At 42.0% G+C, this 14,824-nt stretch overlaps 1 protein-coding gene across 9 annotated transcripts in view; it reads right to left on the reverse strand.

The window, feature by feature from the left end:
* Nucleotides 1–14,824, reverse strand: part of prdm5 (PR domain containing 5) — a 351,179-nt gene that overhangs the window by 239,795 nt on the left and 96,560 nt on the right. For all 9 annotated transcript variants that reach the window (XM_087988179.1, XM_043696639.2, XM_043696605.2 and 6 more), the window contains one exon: nucleotides 13,017–13,096. In XM_087988179.1, the coding sequence (XP_087844305.1) occupies nucleotides 13,017–13,096 (80 nt within the window). The remainder of the gene's footprint in view (nucleotides 1–13,016; nucleotides 13,097–14,824) is intronic.

A 14,824-nucleotide genomic window follows, 5' to 3' on the forward strand; every position in this document is an offset into this window, starting at 1 on the left:
GCTCCCCCTTTCAATGTCCTCATCCCCTCCACATTCCAGGATATTGATAACAATCCCCAGTATTGATCCCATCCATCACCCTTGTCCGACGGTGCCTCTGATATCACCAATACCCCATTCACCTCCCCAATGTACCTCTGACTGACTTCAATGGGACCACCAACTGGCATACATCATGGTGGTGTGGAGAGGCTGGCATGTGTTAGATGCCAGTGTCATTTTTTAATTCACTCGTGGGACATGGGCTTTGCTGGTTGGTCACCATTTATTACCCATCCCTAGTTGCCCTTGAGAAGGTGGTGGTGAGCTGCCTTCTTGCACCACTGCAGTCCACATTGACCGACAATGCCCTTATGGAGGGAATTCCAGGATTTTAACCCAGTGACAGGGAAGGAACAGTGATAAATTTCCAAGTCAGGATAGTGAATGGCTTGCAGGGATCTTGCAAGTGATGGTGTGCCTATGTATTTGCTGTCTTTGTCCTGCTAGATGGAAGTGATCGTGGGTTGGGAAGGTGCTATCTAAAGATCTTTGCTGAATTTCTGCGGTGTATCTTGTAGATAGTACATTGCTGATACTCAACATCGGTGGTGAAAGCAGTGGATGTTTGTAGACATGCTGCCAATCAAGAAGCTTGCTTTGTCCTGGATGGCATCAAACTTCTTGAATGTTGTTGGAGCTGCACCCAACCAGGGTGTATTCAATCACATTCCTGATTTGTGCCCCGTAGATGGTTGCAAGGCTTTCAGGAGTCAACAGGGGAGTTATTCGTCACTGACCTACTCTTTTAGCCACTGTGTTAATGTGGCAAATCCAATTACGTTTCTGAGGAGCAGGAAAATCGGCGTTTCGAGCAAAAGCCCTTTGGCTATTGTCCAAAACGTAGATTTTCCTGCTCCACGGATGCTGCCTGACCTGCTGTGCTTTTCCAGCACCATGCTAATCTAGACTCTGATTTACAGCATCAGCAGTCCTCACTTTTGTCCAATTAAGTTTCTGGTCAATGGTAATGTCAAAGATATTGAAAGTAGGGGATTCAGTGACGGTAACATCATTGAATGTCAAGGGGCAGTGGTTAGATTGTCTCTTACTGGAGATGATAATTGCCTGGCATTCATGTGGCATGAATGTCACTTGCCACTTGTCAGCCTGGATATTGCCCAGATACAGTCATGCAGTCATACAACACGGAAACTGACCCTTTGGCCCAACCAGTCCATGCCAACCATAATCCCATACTGAACTAGTCCCACCTGCCTCTGCTTGGCCCATATCATGTTGTATTTGAGCATGGACTACTTCTGTGTCTGAGGAGTCATGAATGGTGATACAGATTGTGCCAACATTGGCAAACATCCCCACATCTGACAGGACGTCATTGATGAAGCAGCTGAAGATGGTTAAGCCTAGGACACTACGCTCAGGAACAGCTGCAGTGATGTTCTGGAGTTGAATTGACTGACATCAAACAACCACAACCATCTTCTTATGTGCCAGGTATGACTCCAACCAGCAGAGTTTGCCCTCTGATTTCCATCGATCCCAGTTTTGCTAAGGGTCCTTGATACCACACTTGGTTGAATGTGGCCTTGATGTCAAGGACTGTCACTCTCATCTCACCTCTGGAATTCAGCCTTTTGCTATGTTTGAACTAAATCTGTAAGGAGGTCAGGAGCTGAGTGGCCCTGGCAGAACCCAAACTGGGCATCACTGATACGGTTATTGCTGAGGAAGTGCTGCTTGATAGCACTGTTGATGACACTTTGCTATCACTTTGAATGTGGGGTGTATGTTATCACTGCCTAAGAAGCATGCCCCCGTGGGTGGGTCTCAAAGATGGAGGAGCATCCCCAGTTACCCCTTCTGACTTCGGGAATTCTCAGCATCTAAACTTCTTTCGGCCCTATGGCAGAAGAGGAGCCTGTGTATTAATGAGGTGAGATTCAATGGTAATGATGGTGATAGTGAGCAATTATCCCCATTAATTGATCGGTCACCACTCACTAACCAGACTCTCATCTCGAGATCCAGAACACCCTGTTGGAAAGTGCAACTTCTTGTTCTCAAGAAAGCCATCACGCGATTCCTTTCAGTTTCTCACCAGAGCTCATGTCATTTGGAATCTGGTAAGACTTTGCTCGTATTGTTCAAATGTGAACTTTATGGGGGCAATCTAAAATGATATTTACAGACAAAAAGGTACACAAAGGAATAGCAGCTTATGTTATTGGATCAGTAGAGTCCAAAGAAAATGTGTTAAGAATGCACTGCACCAAGAAATCCATATTTATCCAAAAACTGATTTGATTTAGGTCACCCCTGGGCAAAATTGGAGCATAGCTCTGGACTGTAACATGCATGTGGTAGTGCATGTGGCACAGTAGTTTGGGATCCTTGGAGAGCAGATTGGCACAGTTGACTGAACAGCCAGTGAAGGGGGTCAATTTGGTGCCAACAGCACAATGTTTGATCTCTGCTCCAGCTGGAGTGGATTCAGTACCTACTTCCTTGCCTTACCCATGGTGAAGGCTCTAGGTCGTGAACTGTGGGTTAAACCTGCTGTCAAGCAGACAACTGCCGGGAAAATTTATTGAAAAGCTAAGCACATTTACTGTCAATACAGAATTGGCTTTTACAAGTTCCAAGACAGAAAGAAAACAAGCTTGCCTACATTGTGTATTTATGATCACTCATTTAAAAGGGGTCATTTGTCGGCCTTTGCCAGAGCCCAGAATTCCAAGTTCAGATTCAAGTAATATACCACAATCTAGATTTTCAACGTTTGCAAGAATTCCTACATTAATTGCACAATACATTGTGAATGGACAGTAACCATGAAGCCAGAGTCTGTTTCAAGTACTTAAATCTCACTTCAAGGAATGCTTATAAAAATGCTTTCAGGATGTCTGATTGGCTGCACTTCCCAAGCGCAATGTGGTAAATCAGGCTTACATTCTACAGCTCTCCTCATTCTGAGATGCCACTATTACCTATTTCACTGGTTTTAATTAAAAATAATGGATTGCTACAGGAAAAGAGTGGCTTTCTACCTGTGCAGTGTTTCTCAAAGGTAGTCCATGAAAAATGTGACAAATTTCAAAGCCTTGTGTGCAGTAAAAAATAAAGTGCTGAATAAAGGTTTAGATTTAAATTAAATAGCTTTTACATAAGTTCTCGACTGCAGATCAAGTTACAGGAGCAACATTCACCACAAACCAAACGAACTGCAGATGCTGGAAATAGGAAATAAAAACAGAAATTGTTGAAAACTTTCAGCAGATCTGGCAGCATCTGTGGAGAGAAATCAAAGTTAACAGGTACAGTAATACTTCAGGACCTTTCTTCTGCAGGAAGGTCACTGGACCTGAAACATTAACTCTGATTTCTCTCCACGGATGTTGCCAGACCTGCTGAAATTTTTCAGCAATTTCTGTTTTTGTTTCAGTAATAACATTCTCTTTGTCTAATGCAAAGGTTGCCTTGTGCTGTAACCCTCGCATCATCCCAACAAAGAACTCCAAAAATTCGGCAAAACTTAACTCTTCCATTACACAAGGGCACTGCTGCATTGACAACCATTTCACATTGGATACCATAACAAAGTGATTTAGTTTGTCCCAATTGACAATTAAAGTGGACCAGTATCTTACAGTTGACAATATGCAGTTAGGATCTAGAGTTGTCAAGAGATCAGAAGCACACCAGGGAATCCAGGGTTATTAACAAACATCACATGGCCCCTAGTGATAGCGGTCTTCTCACCAGTCACATCTGACTAGCCTTAGATAAAGATTCATCCATTTGGTACATATGACCAATGAGTAATACAGATATTAACCTATGACAAACAACAGGATGTAAGATCCTGTCCATGTTTCCATCCTCCAGCATGTACAACCATCTCTTTCACCATCATTCCTCGGATATGCAGTATGCTGCCATAAATGTTGAGGCTGGGCAGTTTTTCTCAGGACCTCCTTTTGGAACTAATTTGTCATGGTTTACCTGCAAAATTGTCTTACTCAATAATACTGAGCTCTTACCACCATAATCAAATGGGAAAGAGGTAAATCTGATCATTGTTCCATGAACATTTTATTCAAATCGTAAAAAGAGCAACCTACGGAGGACTATAATCTAAAGTTTTAAAGCTACTAACGTGGAAAAGCTGGTACAAGCATATATTTTTCAATTTTTTCTGATAAATATCAAAGGCATCTCAGAGACTTCACCACACCTGCCAGGGAAAATGAAATGGTAGGGAATACTGTAGCGTAGGATAATGAGTTAGATACTGGCACATCAGATTCAAATACAATTCAAACCGATGATTCCTCTTACTGCTGGCTCTCATGTTTCTACATGAAATGGATGCAATGAGCCTCAAACCAGCCTACTGTACAAAAAGGTCTGCACCAGTTGATTATTTCCCTCGTAATGATTTGTGTTCAAAATAAGAAGAAATTAATGCTAGACAGATCAAAGGGAATTTATTCTACACTTGACGGTACCATGTCTGATGTTGGAGTTTGTTATAGGGCAGTGTACCCCTGAAAGGAAAACCTCCCATTGCCTAATTCCATCAATGCCCCACTCTAGTGAACACAAAAAGACATCAGTGGATGAGCAGCAATGCTACAATATCAAAACTAAATAATATGCAGCATTATCAACCTGACAGTTCACTTTACTCTAATATAAGATTTTCTCACTTGGAGCAAGAGTTGGTAGAACTATAGTATTCTAAAATGTTGCATGATTGAATCTCCTTTCGACTTCTAGATCACTATTATCTTTGCTGTTCTTTCCCTTTGTTGCTTAATATTGAGAAAATAAAAATGATGTTTATATGATAACAAATAGCTGACTTTGGATCAGTAATTCAATCAGTGTTTAGACATTCATAAACTACATACATCATTCCTAAGGATTATTGTATTTTCAAGTTCATTAATTAACTTGCTAGGATCTATCTTGCTGTCAACCAAACACTTATTTCAGCATGTTAACATCTTACTATCTTCAAACAATTGGCATTTAAACAAGTGATTTCACCAATCTTGTACTGACTAGCTTAAATTCAGCAGGAATGTAACCTTTTAAGCATCTCAGGCATTCACTCACTTTGAATGAAGAACTCCATTTGATGTTCAGCAGGTTTGGCAGCATGTACAGAAAGAAGACAGTTCACCTGTCAAGTCCAATGGCCCTTCTTCTGAACTGGACTTGAAACATTAACTCTATATTCTCTCCACAGATGCTGCCAGACCTGCTAAGTTTCCCCAGCAATTTTTTCCATTTCAGATCTCCAGCATTTGCAGTTCCTTGTTGTGTTTATCCATTAGATTTTGCTAGGTGCAGTGCTAGCTTAAACAATAATAAACCTTTGTGTGCACAAATTTTCTGTAACACAGAATATACAATATCAATTTATACTGTGGATTACCAGCATTTAGTGATGTACAAGTAATGAAGGTCCTCCGATAATAAGCATAAAACTAATAAAATGCCTGCCGAAGGTGACTGGAGAAGCTAATAGTTTGGCATTGTTTCAAAAGTATAATAAATATCTAAAATATTCCAACTCAATGTGTAGGTCTTTACTGCGCATCCACTAGATTTTTTTTTAGATTAAATTACAGTGTGGAAACAGGCCCTTCGGCCCAACAAGTCCACACCGACCCGCCGAAGCGCAACCCACCCGTTCCCCTAACCTAACACTATGGAAAATTTAGTATGGCCAATTCACCTGACCTGCACATCTTTGGACTGTGGGAGGAAACCGGAGCACCCGGAGGAAACCCACACAGACACGGGGAGAATGTGCAAACTCCACACAGTCAATCGCCTGAGGCGGGAATTGAATCCCGGACTCTGGCGCTGTGAGGCAGCAGTGCTAACCACTGGGCCACCATGCCGCCCATTCATTTATGCATTAAATTACATCAGATCATATGCTGGGAAACACTTTTTATAGCAATAATGCATTGGTTCAACGTTTAATTCCTTTGGTGTTAGCTGACCATAACTTTGGGTTTTTTGCTGTTTATCTACACTGCTTCAATGAAAATCCAGCCTCAATCTCTCCAACAATTGTGTTTTGTTTTTGCAATTGCTTATTTCAAACTTTGTCTTCAAAAATAAACTTTTTAATCCAACTTGCTTTAAGTCGAGGATGTTCGCAAATGACTTTCTAAAGCATTTTTGGAATTACCATCTTTAACAGAGCAATTGGCTTAAAAACATTGTGGATAAAATTGAGCACTTTTGTTTTAAAGTTTGTCATTCCAGTTTGTAAAACTCCCATATTATATCGGTAGCAGGGTACAGTGGCATCTCTGTACTGTGTTTGTGTTGCAGAAGTTGGAAGGATAGAGATAGCCAGAAGTAAATTGATTAAGGTGATGGATGCATTAACAGGCAAACTGAAGCTTCCGATAAACTAAAATCTCTCAATATGTTACATTTTATCCACTTTCCTCTTTGCCTCACAAATGTAGGCAGTAAGTAAAGATCTGTGGAACAGAGGCGCTTGAAGTGTGGATCCTAAGACAAATGTTGGAAATCTCATATATAAACTATATGCTAAATGAAGAGATATTTGAGACTGTAAAAGCAAAATGAGCTCTAAAGAGTAGCATCCAGAGAAGAAAATGTTAGTAGGTCCACCAACTGTTCCAAACTTAAAAGTTAGAGATCTGTTCTAGAGGGCCAAGTGGGGGCAGCAGAATAACAGGTCGATCTAGGTATAGTCGAATGACAATGTTACAGAGTGGTTGCCTACATATAGCAGTGGATATGTTAGGATGGTACAATACAGATGTGTATCATATAACACAACAGCACATCTTTAGGCAGCTATAAACAGCAGCAGTTTGCCTATTTCAATAAAAATATTTTTAAATAGTGAAAAAGAATAATATATACATCAACTTTATCTGAAATTCATCACACAGGTCATGCGCTCCATTTAAAACTTTCATGGTACCTTTATCCCTACACAGGCCTGGTATACCACCTAGATTGTTGGATTTACCTATAGGCAATTCTGCGATAGAAAATGTTAACATCTGTGGCGTCATATTTTGCCTTCTACATTTGCCCAGTCTGGAACTTAATAGGAAAATTATCCTTTTAATTGACAGTTTTGAATTGATAATTGGTAAAACTAAGTTGAAAAAAGTTAAGTAATGTCAATCAGAAGCTCGTTACTAACCACTAGAATCACTTAAGCTGTACCAACATTGTTGCTGGCTGGAAACCAATGGTGCTCCACAGTGACACACAGTGGCAAGACCTTGAAAGTACACACAATCACCTCTACCCACATGGGTTTTTTAGGTGGTTGGGGGGATAGAGTCATAGAGACGTTCCCTTTGGTCCGACTAGTCCATGCCGACCCGATTCAGGGAGGAATTCAGATGACACCCCATAGTCTGACAAGACCCTTTAAATGGTGGTCACAGTGTGCAGTGTTAAATGGGACAATCAGGAAAGATGTCATCACCTAAATTAACAGCATGGAACATTCTAAACACACAACAACATATAGGTTGCCAGCCATGATAGGTGCGTTATTTCAGTTGAAAATAAACAAGGACCAGAACATTATTTTGAAAAAAGACAAATGTGGGATCGCACCAAACATTGCAAATGACCTGAACTGAACCGTGCCCTCTCCCCTAATCTTTTATAAATTTGAGGAGTTCATAAACTTCTATGTCACTAAGATTGAGATAATCAAACTAAAATTTATAACAACACATCATTTGTGAAACCAATTTGAGAAGTGGTACCCTTCAAGCTATGCTGCACTATCCTGTGATGGAATCCATGAACCACCGTCATTGTGTGAGTTGTAACAAGCCAACAGAAAGAAACCACAAAGCCGACAGTCCCAATGGTATTCCAGTTGAGGTCTTTATAGCTTGGTTTGAGACAAAAAACTGCAGGTGCTGGAATCCAAAGTAGACAGGCAGGAGGCTAGAAGAGCACAGCAAAACAGGCAGTATCAAGAGCTAGAGAAGTCAACGTTTCAGGTGTAACCCTTCTGCAGGACTGGGGGCGTGCGTAGGGAGAGCTGAAGATAAAGGCAGTAGCGGGGGCAGGTCGGTGAAGTGGGAATAGTTGCAGGCATGTTGAAGGTACGACCTGGTTGGTCAATGGGAGGAATGAATCCATTTGATAGCAGGGGTGAGTGGAAGGGAGAGGGAAGGGCTGGGAAAGGAGTCAAGGGATGGGAAGGGAGGTTGTTTGAAATTGGAGAACTCAAAATGTTGAGTCCTCCGGGCTGTAGGCTGTCCAGGCAGAGGATGAGGTGTTGTGCCTCCAATTTGCTCTTTGGTTCATTGTGGCAATGGAGGAGGCTAAGGATGGTCATGTTAGAAAGGGAGTGGGAAGAGGAATTAAAATGGGCAGTGACAAGGAGATCCGGTCGGTCCCTGTGGGCTCAGCTGCGATGCTTGGCGGACCGATCACTAAGTTTATGTTCAGTCTCCATGATGTAGAGAAGACCACACTGGGAACACCTGATGCAGTAAACTAGGTTGGGAAGAGAGGCAGGTGAATGTCTGTTCCACCTGGAAGGACTGTTTGGGGCCATGGATAGAGGTGACGGGGTGGTGCACCAGCAGGTTTTGCATCTTTTCCGGTTGCAGGGAAAGGTACCTGGGGGTTTGGGGTAGGGGGGGCATTGGTGAGAAGTATGGCACAAACCAAGGACAGTTGAAGAGAACGGTCATTGCGGAAGACAGAGGGGGTTGGGGAGGGGAAGATGTTCTTGGTGGTGGGGTCTAGTTGGAATTGGCAGGAGTGTTTAAGGATGATGCGTTGGATGTGGAGACTGGTGGGATGGCAGGTGAGGACAAGGGGGGCTCTGTCTTTATTGCGTTGGGGGGCTGTTTAGAGCAGTGGAATTGGGAATGGAGGTGGTGCAGTAGAGGGCTCTCTGGATGACAGAGGGGGGAAAGCACATTTTTCAAAGTAGCTGGACATCTGGGATGCTTGGGAGTGGAATGTCTCTTCATCTGAGCAGATGCAGCAGAGGTAGAGGAATTGGGAGAATGTGGTGGAGTTCTTGCAGGATACTGGGTGGGAGGAGGGTGTAGTCCAGGCAGTCGTGAGAGTCTGTGGGTTTGAAGTAAACGTCTGTCTGGAGACTGTGTCGGAGATGGAAATGGAGAGGTCAAGAAAGGGGAGGGAGGTGTCCGAGATGGATCAAGTGAATTTGAGGGCGGGATAGAAGTTGTGGCCGAAGTCAATATACTGCTCCAGTTCAGACTTGGTACAGGATGCTGCACTGATGCAGGCATCGACCTAACGGCAGAAGAGTTGGGGCACAGTGCCTGTGAAGGTACTGAAGAGGGACTGTTTGATATAGCCAACAAAAGAGGCAGGCGTAGCTAGGGCCCATCAGGGTACCCATGGCCATCCCCTGGATTTGGAGGAAATGGGAAGAGTTGAAGAAAATGTTGTTGAGGGTGAGGACAAGTTCAGCGAGGCAGAGGAGGGAATTGGTGAAGGGGGACTGGATGGGTCAGTTAGAGACGAAGAAGCCAAGGGCCTGGAGCCTATCCTAATGTATAAGGACTGCACATCCATAGTGAAGTTAAAGCACTGTGGGCCAGGGAACTGGAAGTTACTGAAGAGATGGAGGGTATGATTGGGGTCGCAGTTGTCAGTGGGAATTGCCTGAACCAAGGGGAGAGAATGGAGTGGAGGTAGGACGAGATAAGTTCATTGGGGCAGGAGCATGCCAAGATGATAGGTCTGCAGGGGTAGTTGGGCTTCTGGATTTTGGGGAGCAGGTAGAACCAGGTGGACATATTGCTGGGAGACATTAGCTCCCATCAAAATTCCATGCACTTATCAAACAAATTTGGGAGGTAAAAGTATCTCCTACTCAGACTTCAGGAATGTGACAACTGTAAATTATCTTCAATAGGGAGATATATCATGCCTTTGAAACTATCAAAATGCTTCCCTCTTTCCATATCAGAGAAAATCTGGATAGACAAAAATTCAGATTTGCTGGCTTTCTGTGGCTGAGGAAATCATCCCAGCGCTGCACTCATGTCTTTTCTGAGGAACCTCCAACAAAGTCTTTTAAATCCCACACTTTGAATCACAGCATCTAAATGATGAGGTAAGAGTAACAGCAGAGTAGGAAAGAAAAAGGAAGAAAATCCTAACTTCAAATCCCACAACTTCATGGGATATCCTGCCCCAGAATCAGCAAATGTCTGTGTGACAAGAATCGGCCTCAGTTACATGAAATCCCACAGGAAAGGTGGACAACACAGTAGTCATCCTCGAATTAAGAGACAGGTGCCGACTTAAGCAAATAAAGACAAAGAGTTTTCACTAATTAAAAACTGGAAAAACTGTGGATGCTGTAAATCAGAAACAAAAACAGAAATTGTTGGAAATCACAGGTCTGGCAACATCTGTGAAGAGATATCAGAGTTAATGTTTTGAGTCCGGTGACCCTTCCTCACATCCATTGGCAGCTAGGAAAATGTCGGTTTACTTGCAGAAGATGGGGGAGGGGGTTGTAAGGAGTAAATGATAGTTGGGGACAGAGCCCAAACAGAGAGAAGAACAGTTGGACAGACAAAGGAGTGGATAACTATCTGGCTAGGAGAGGGAATGGCTGTTGATGGAGACTGTTAGTGGCTGACAATGGGTAGTGTGTAATGGCAGACTATGTAATAACAAGGCAAATGATGAAGGGCTTTTGCCCGAAACGTCGATTTTCCTGCTTCTCGGATGCTGCCTTACCTGCTGTGCTTTTCCAGCACCACTCTGATCTAAACTATGTAATAACAAGACCTAGCGTGTGGAGTAAGGGGCTAGGACATAGAAGAGTTCAAGCCTTGAAGTTATTGAACTCGATATAGAGTCCTGAGGGCTACAAGGTCCCCAGGCAAAAAAATGAGGTGTTGTTCTTCCAGCTTGAGTTGAGCTTCTCTGGAGCACTGCAGCAAGCCGGAGACAGAGATGTTGGCCAGGGAACAGGGTGGTGTGTTAAAGTGGCAGGCATCTGGAAGCTCAGAGTCTTTTTTTGTGTGTGTAAGAGCTTTCACTGGCTGAAGAGTCATCAATCAGAAGAGACAGGCTGAAGTTAATTGTCAAAGGATTCTTATTGACTCAAATATTTACAACACAGGAAGCGGCCATTTGGTCCACTGTGTCCACACCAGCCCACAAAGATCTGACTGATCTTATTTACAAGGTTTTTAGCCAATAGTCTCAGAGTCTATGGGAACGGAAATAAATAGCGAAGGGTTTCTGGCTCAAACACCCTTTCATGCAGCGAGTTCCAGACTCCTACCACTCTCTGAATAAAAAACAATCAGTATCTATGCTAATTAATCTTACATATCACTATCAAAGCCCATCTCAACATTCGCTGATCCAAGGACAACAGCCAAACCATATGCAATCTCTTTTCATAACACAGACACTCCAGCCCATGCAACACTCAAGTAATCTTTTCTACATCTTAAGTGCAATCACATCCTTGCTATAATGTGGTGACTTGAACAGCAAACATCACTCCAGCATAACCAGTGATATATACAATTCCAGCATAAGCTCACTGTTCTCGATTCCTATACCTCCGTTAATAAAAACATGCACCTTCTTAACAATCTTATCAACCTGGCCCACACCTTGAGCGATCTGTGGATATACAGTATACACCAGGGTCCCTATGATCTTCGGTATTTCCCAGGATCCTACCATTCATAGTGCAACCCCTTGCCTTGTTGGCCTCTCCAAGCCATTGCCATTTGGCCTCCTGTGAGATTCGGTAACTGACAAAGATCAACAGCACACAATCACATGAAAATACCCTATGGATTCACACAGCTTATAAATATTCCAGATATTTTCTTGTAAAATTTTGCAAAAGTTGTTCTCTCAGTTCTTTCTGAAATCCCTTTGAAATTCACAAAGTTTCATGGTTTGCCGGGAACATATTGCACAACGGAAGTGGGAACGAGGTAATGAGTTGGATGATCAGTCACGATTAAATCGAATGGCAGAGTAGGCTCAAAAGGGCCAAATGGCCTGTTCCTGTCCCTATTTTCTCTGTTTCTATGCTTTCAAGTTACTGCCCCCATCCAATATATTCCACAGTTTTTGCAAAAATAGTGAGACACAAGAAAGAATTGTAACTAAATGAAAACAGATACGCTATCTTCAATACTTCAAGCCATGGTATGTCTTATAATATCGTATGCTTTTTACCATTTCTGCTTCAACATACACAGCAGCACATGACCCTTAGAGACAGCATACACAGTGATCAATTTTGTCTGTTGCACATGATCTATTTTTCATTTTTCACCATCCAATCATATCATTTTAAAATAGCAAAATCTGACTGTTACCAGGCATGTTATCTTAATTCAAGATTACTATTTGCCAAAATTGTTTTTTTCCCTCACGTACATCTGACCACCAAGGTAGTTTAAAGTAGGAAACCACTTAACATTCTGCTTGAATATTGTACTTTGTGAAGAATGAAAAAAATGTAGAAATTAACAGTATTTGAGCTATAACTGAAAAGCAAAAACAGTTAGCCTTGCAAACTGAGCCCAAGCATGTAAGAACAATGCCTTTGACCTTTAGCGATCTCTTCAATGACACCCACCCCAAACATAATTCTGCTCATCAGTTTGAAAGCAGCAATATGTGCACTTTTGCTGAATAATATTTTGATATTAAAAACTGTCAATTAACAACATGCAACGCACAAGAATGAAAATAAAAGGTAACTTGTCAATCTTTACAGCTATATCACTGGTCCCCTGAGCTGAACCATCAGTGAAAGGGTAAACAAATTGAATTCACATTCAAATATTTTCCTTAGTTAGAATTGACTCAATGAAGTTAATTCATTCAACAGAAGTAACGGACAGCTAAGCCCCAATAAATAGCCCAGACTAGCAATCTAACACACAAACAAAATGTGCTGTGAAGATTGGAAGGGAGTCTCTAGCATGCCTGACCTTTCGATGTTCCTGAAGGGTTGCAGCCGAAGAACACTTTTTATTGCACACAGAGCACATCAGTCTCCTCCGAGAATTTCCTGTAGCCAGAAGAGAAACACCATCACATTTTAAATACAGAAGACAGCAAAGGCATGCAATTACACAGCATCTCTCACAACCATCTAATGTCTCAAAAGCAGTGTAAAGAAAGCTCCAAAACACTTGTGCTCAGCTAATAGTTTTCAAAAGTCACTTGATACATACTGGATGTCTACTGTTTTAACATTCAGTGAAAGCGCAGAATTCCTGAGGTTTGCAAAGGAGATCCACCATCAATACCTTTGAAACCAGACAACTAAAGAAGTGCAGAATAAAACAAAACAAAGTATAATTGGTGATGCTGGAAAATAGAAATAAAAATAGAAACTACTTAAAACACACAGCAAGCATGAATAATGAGGAAACGATAGGTTCTGACACTTTGGAGACTAGCTTTAGAACAAAGAAGTGTTAGACCATGGTATATATTGTGACTAAAAATGTCAAGCATCAGCTTCACTGTGTATCCATAGCAATGATGAACAAAATATAACTAGGTGGACATACTGCTGTTGGATAATTTACTTCCCCAGTTTTACTGTGCATCACTAAACCTTATGTAAATCACAAAACTTGTGAAAGAACAAAGAGCAGATTGAAAATTACTATAGTATTTAAAGCAAGCATAGTCCAGTGTCATCCAGTAATAGTCTGAAACTCCTCTCTGAATATTTCAGCATAACATTGTTAAACATATCAACAAACACTTGCCTGGAAACAGCAAGGATGGCAGAAAATTACAGCAGACTCCAATATTGGAAAAATGAGCCACAAGGAATAGCTGAATGAAAATGATGTATGTACCCTGGTAAGTCAACTTCTGTCATTGACAATCCATGTCTCTAAATAACCAATCTTGCCTATTTCTCTAACCTAAAACATACATCAATCTGTACATTTACCCTACAAAATTCAAGCATGCCAGTTTCATAGAATCCCTCCAGTTTGGAACAGGCTCTTCAGCCCAACAAGTCCACACCGACCCTCCGAAAGTAACCCACCCAGAACCATCCCCTACCCTATTATCCAATATTTACCCCGGACTAATGCACCTAACCTACACATCCCTGAACACGGTGGGCGGTTTAGCATGGCCAATTCATCCAACCTCATACCTTTGGACTGTGGGAGGAAACCCACGCAGACAGGGGGAGAATGCGCAAACTCCACACAGTCGCCCAAGCCTGAAATCAAACCTGGGTCCCTGGCGCTGAGAGGCAGCAGTGATAACCACTAAGCCACGGTGCCGTTTCAAAATTGGAAACTTTCTAAAAGGTTACCTTACAGGAAAGCCAGGCTTTTAACACACCAGGGCAAAATGTGAAACATAAACTATTTACATCACCATCTACCACCTCTGCTTTAATCAACTGAGATGAGAGTGTACCTAATGGATGTTAAATAATTTAATTTTGTTATTCAGTTAACAGCTGGAATTAACCTACACTGCAAAGATTACATAAAATGATAAGTTATGCTTCAACATTCCTGACTCAAAGATTCCTATATCTTGAGTCATGAGAAATGTGAATAGGGGTAGGTCATTCAGCCCATGAAACATGCTTGGGCCTTCGATAAGGTTTTGACTATTTGATTATAACTTGCCCATAACTCACCCACCTACCCACAAGACTCAACTCCCTTATAGATACTGGTTCCAACCCAGCCTTGAATATACTCAATGGCCCAACCTCCACTGTTGGTTTCACAACATCTTCCAAACACAA

Source organism: Chiloscyllium plagiosum, unplaced genomic scaffold, assembly GCF_037043375.1.
Source record: "Chiloscyllium plagiosum isolate Xiang-an unplaced genomic scaffold, Cpla_swu_hap1 HiC_scaffold_1, whole genome shotgun sequence".
NCBI lineage: Eukaryota > Metazoa > Chordata > Chondrichthyes > Orectolobiformes > Hemiscylliidae > Chiloscyllium > Chiloscyllium plagiosum.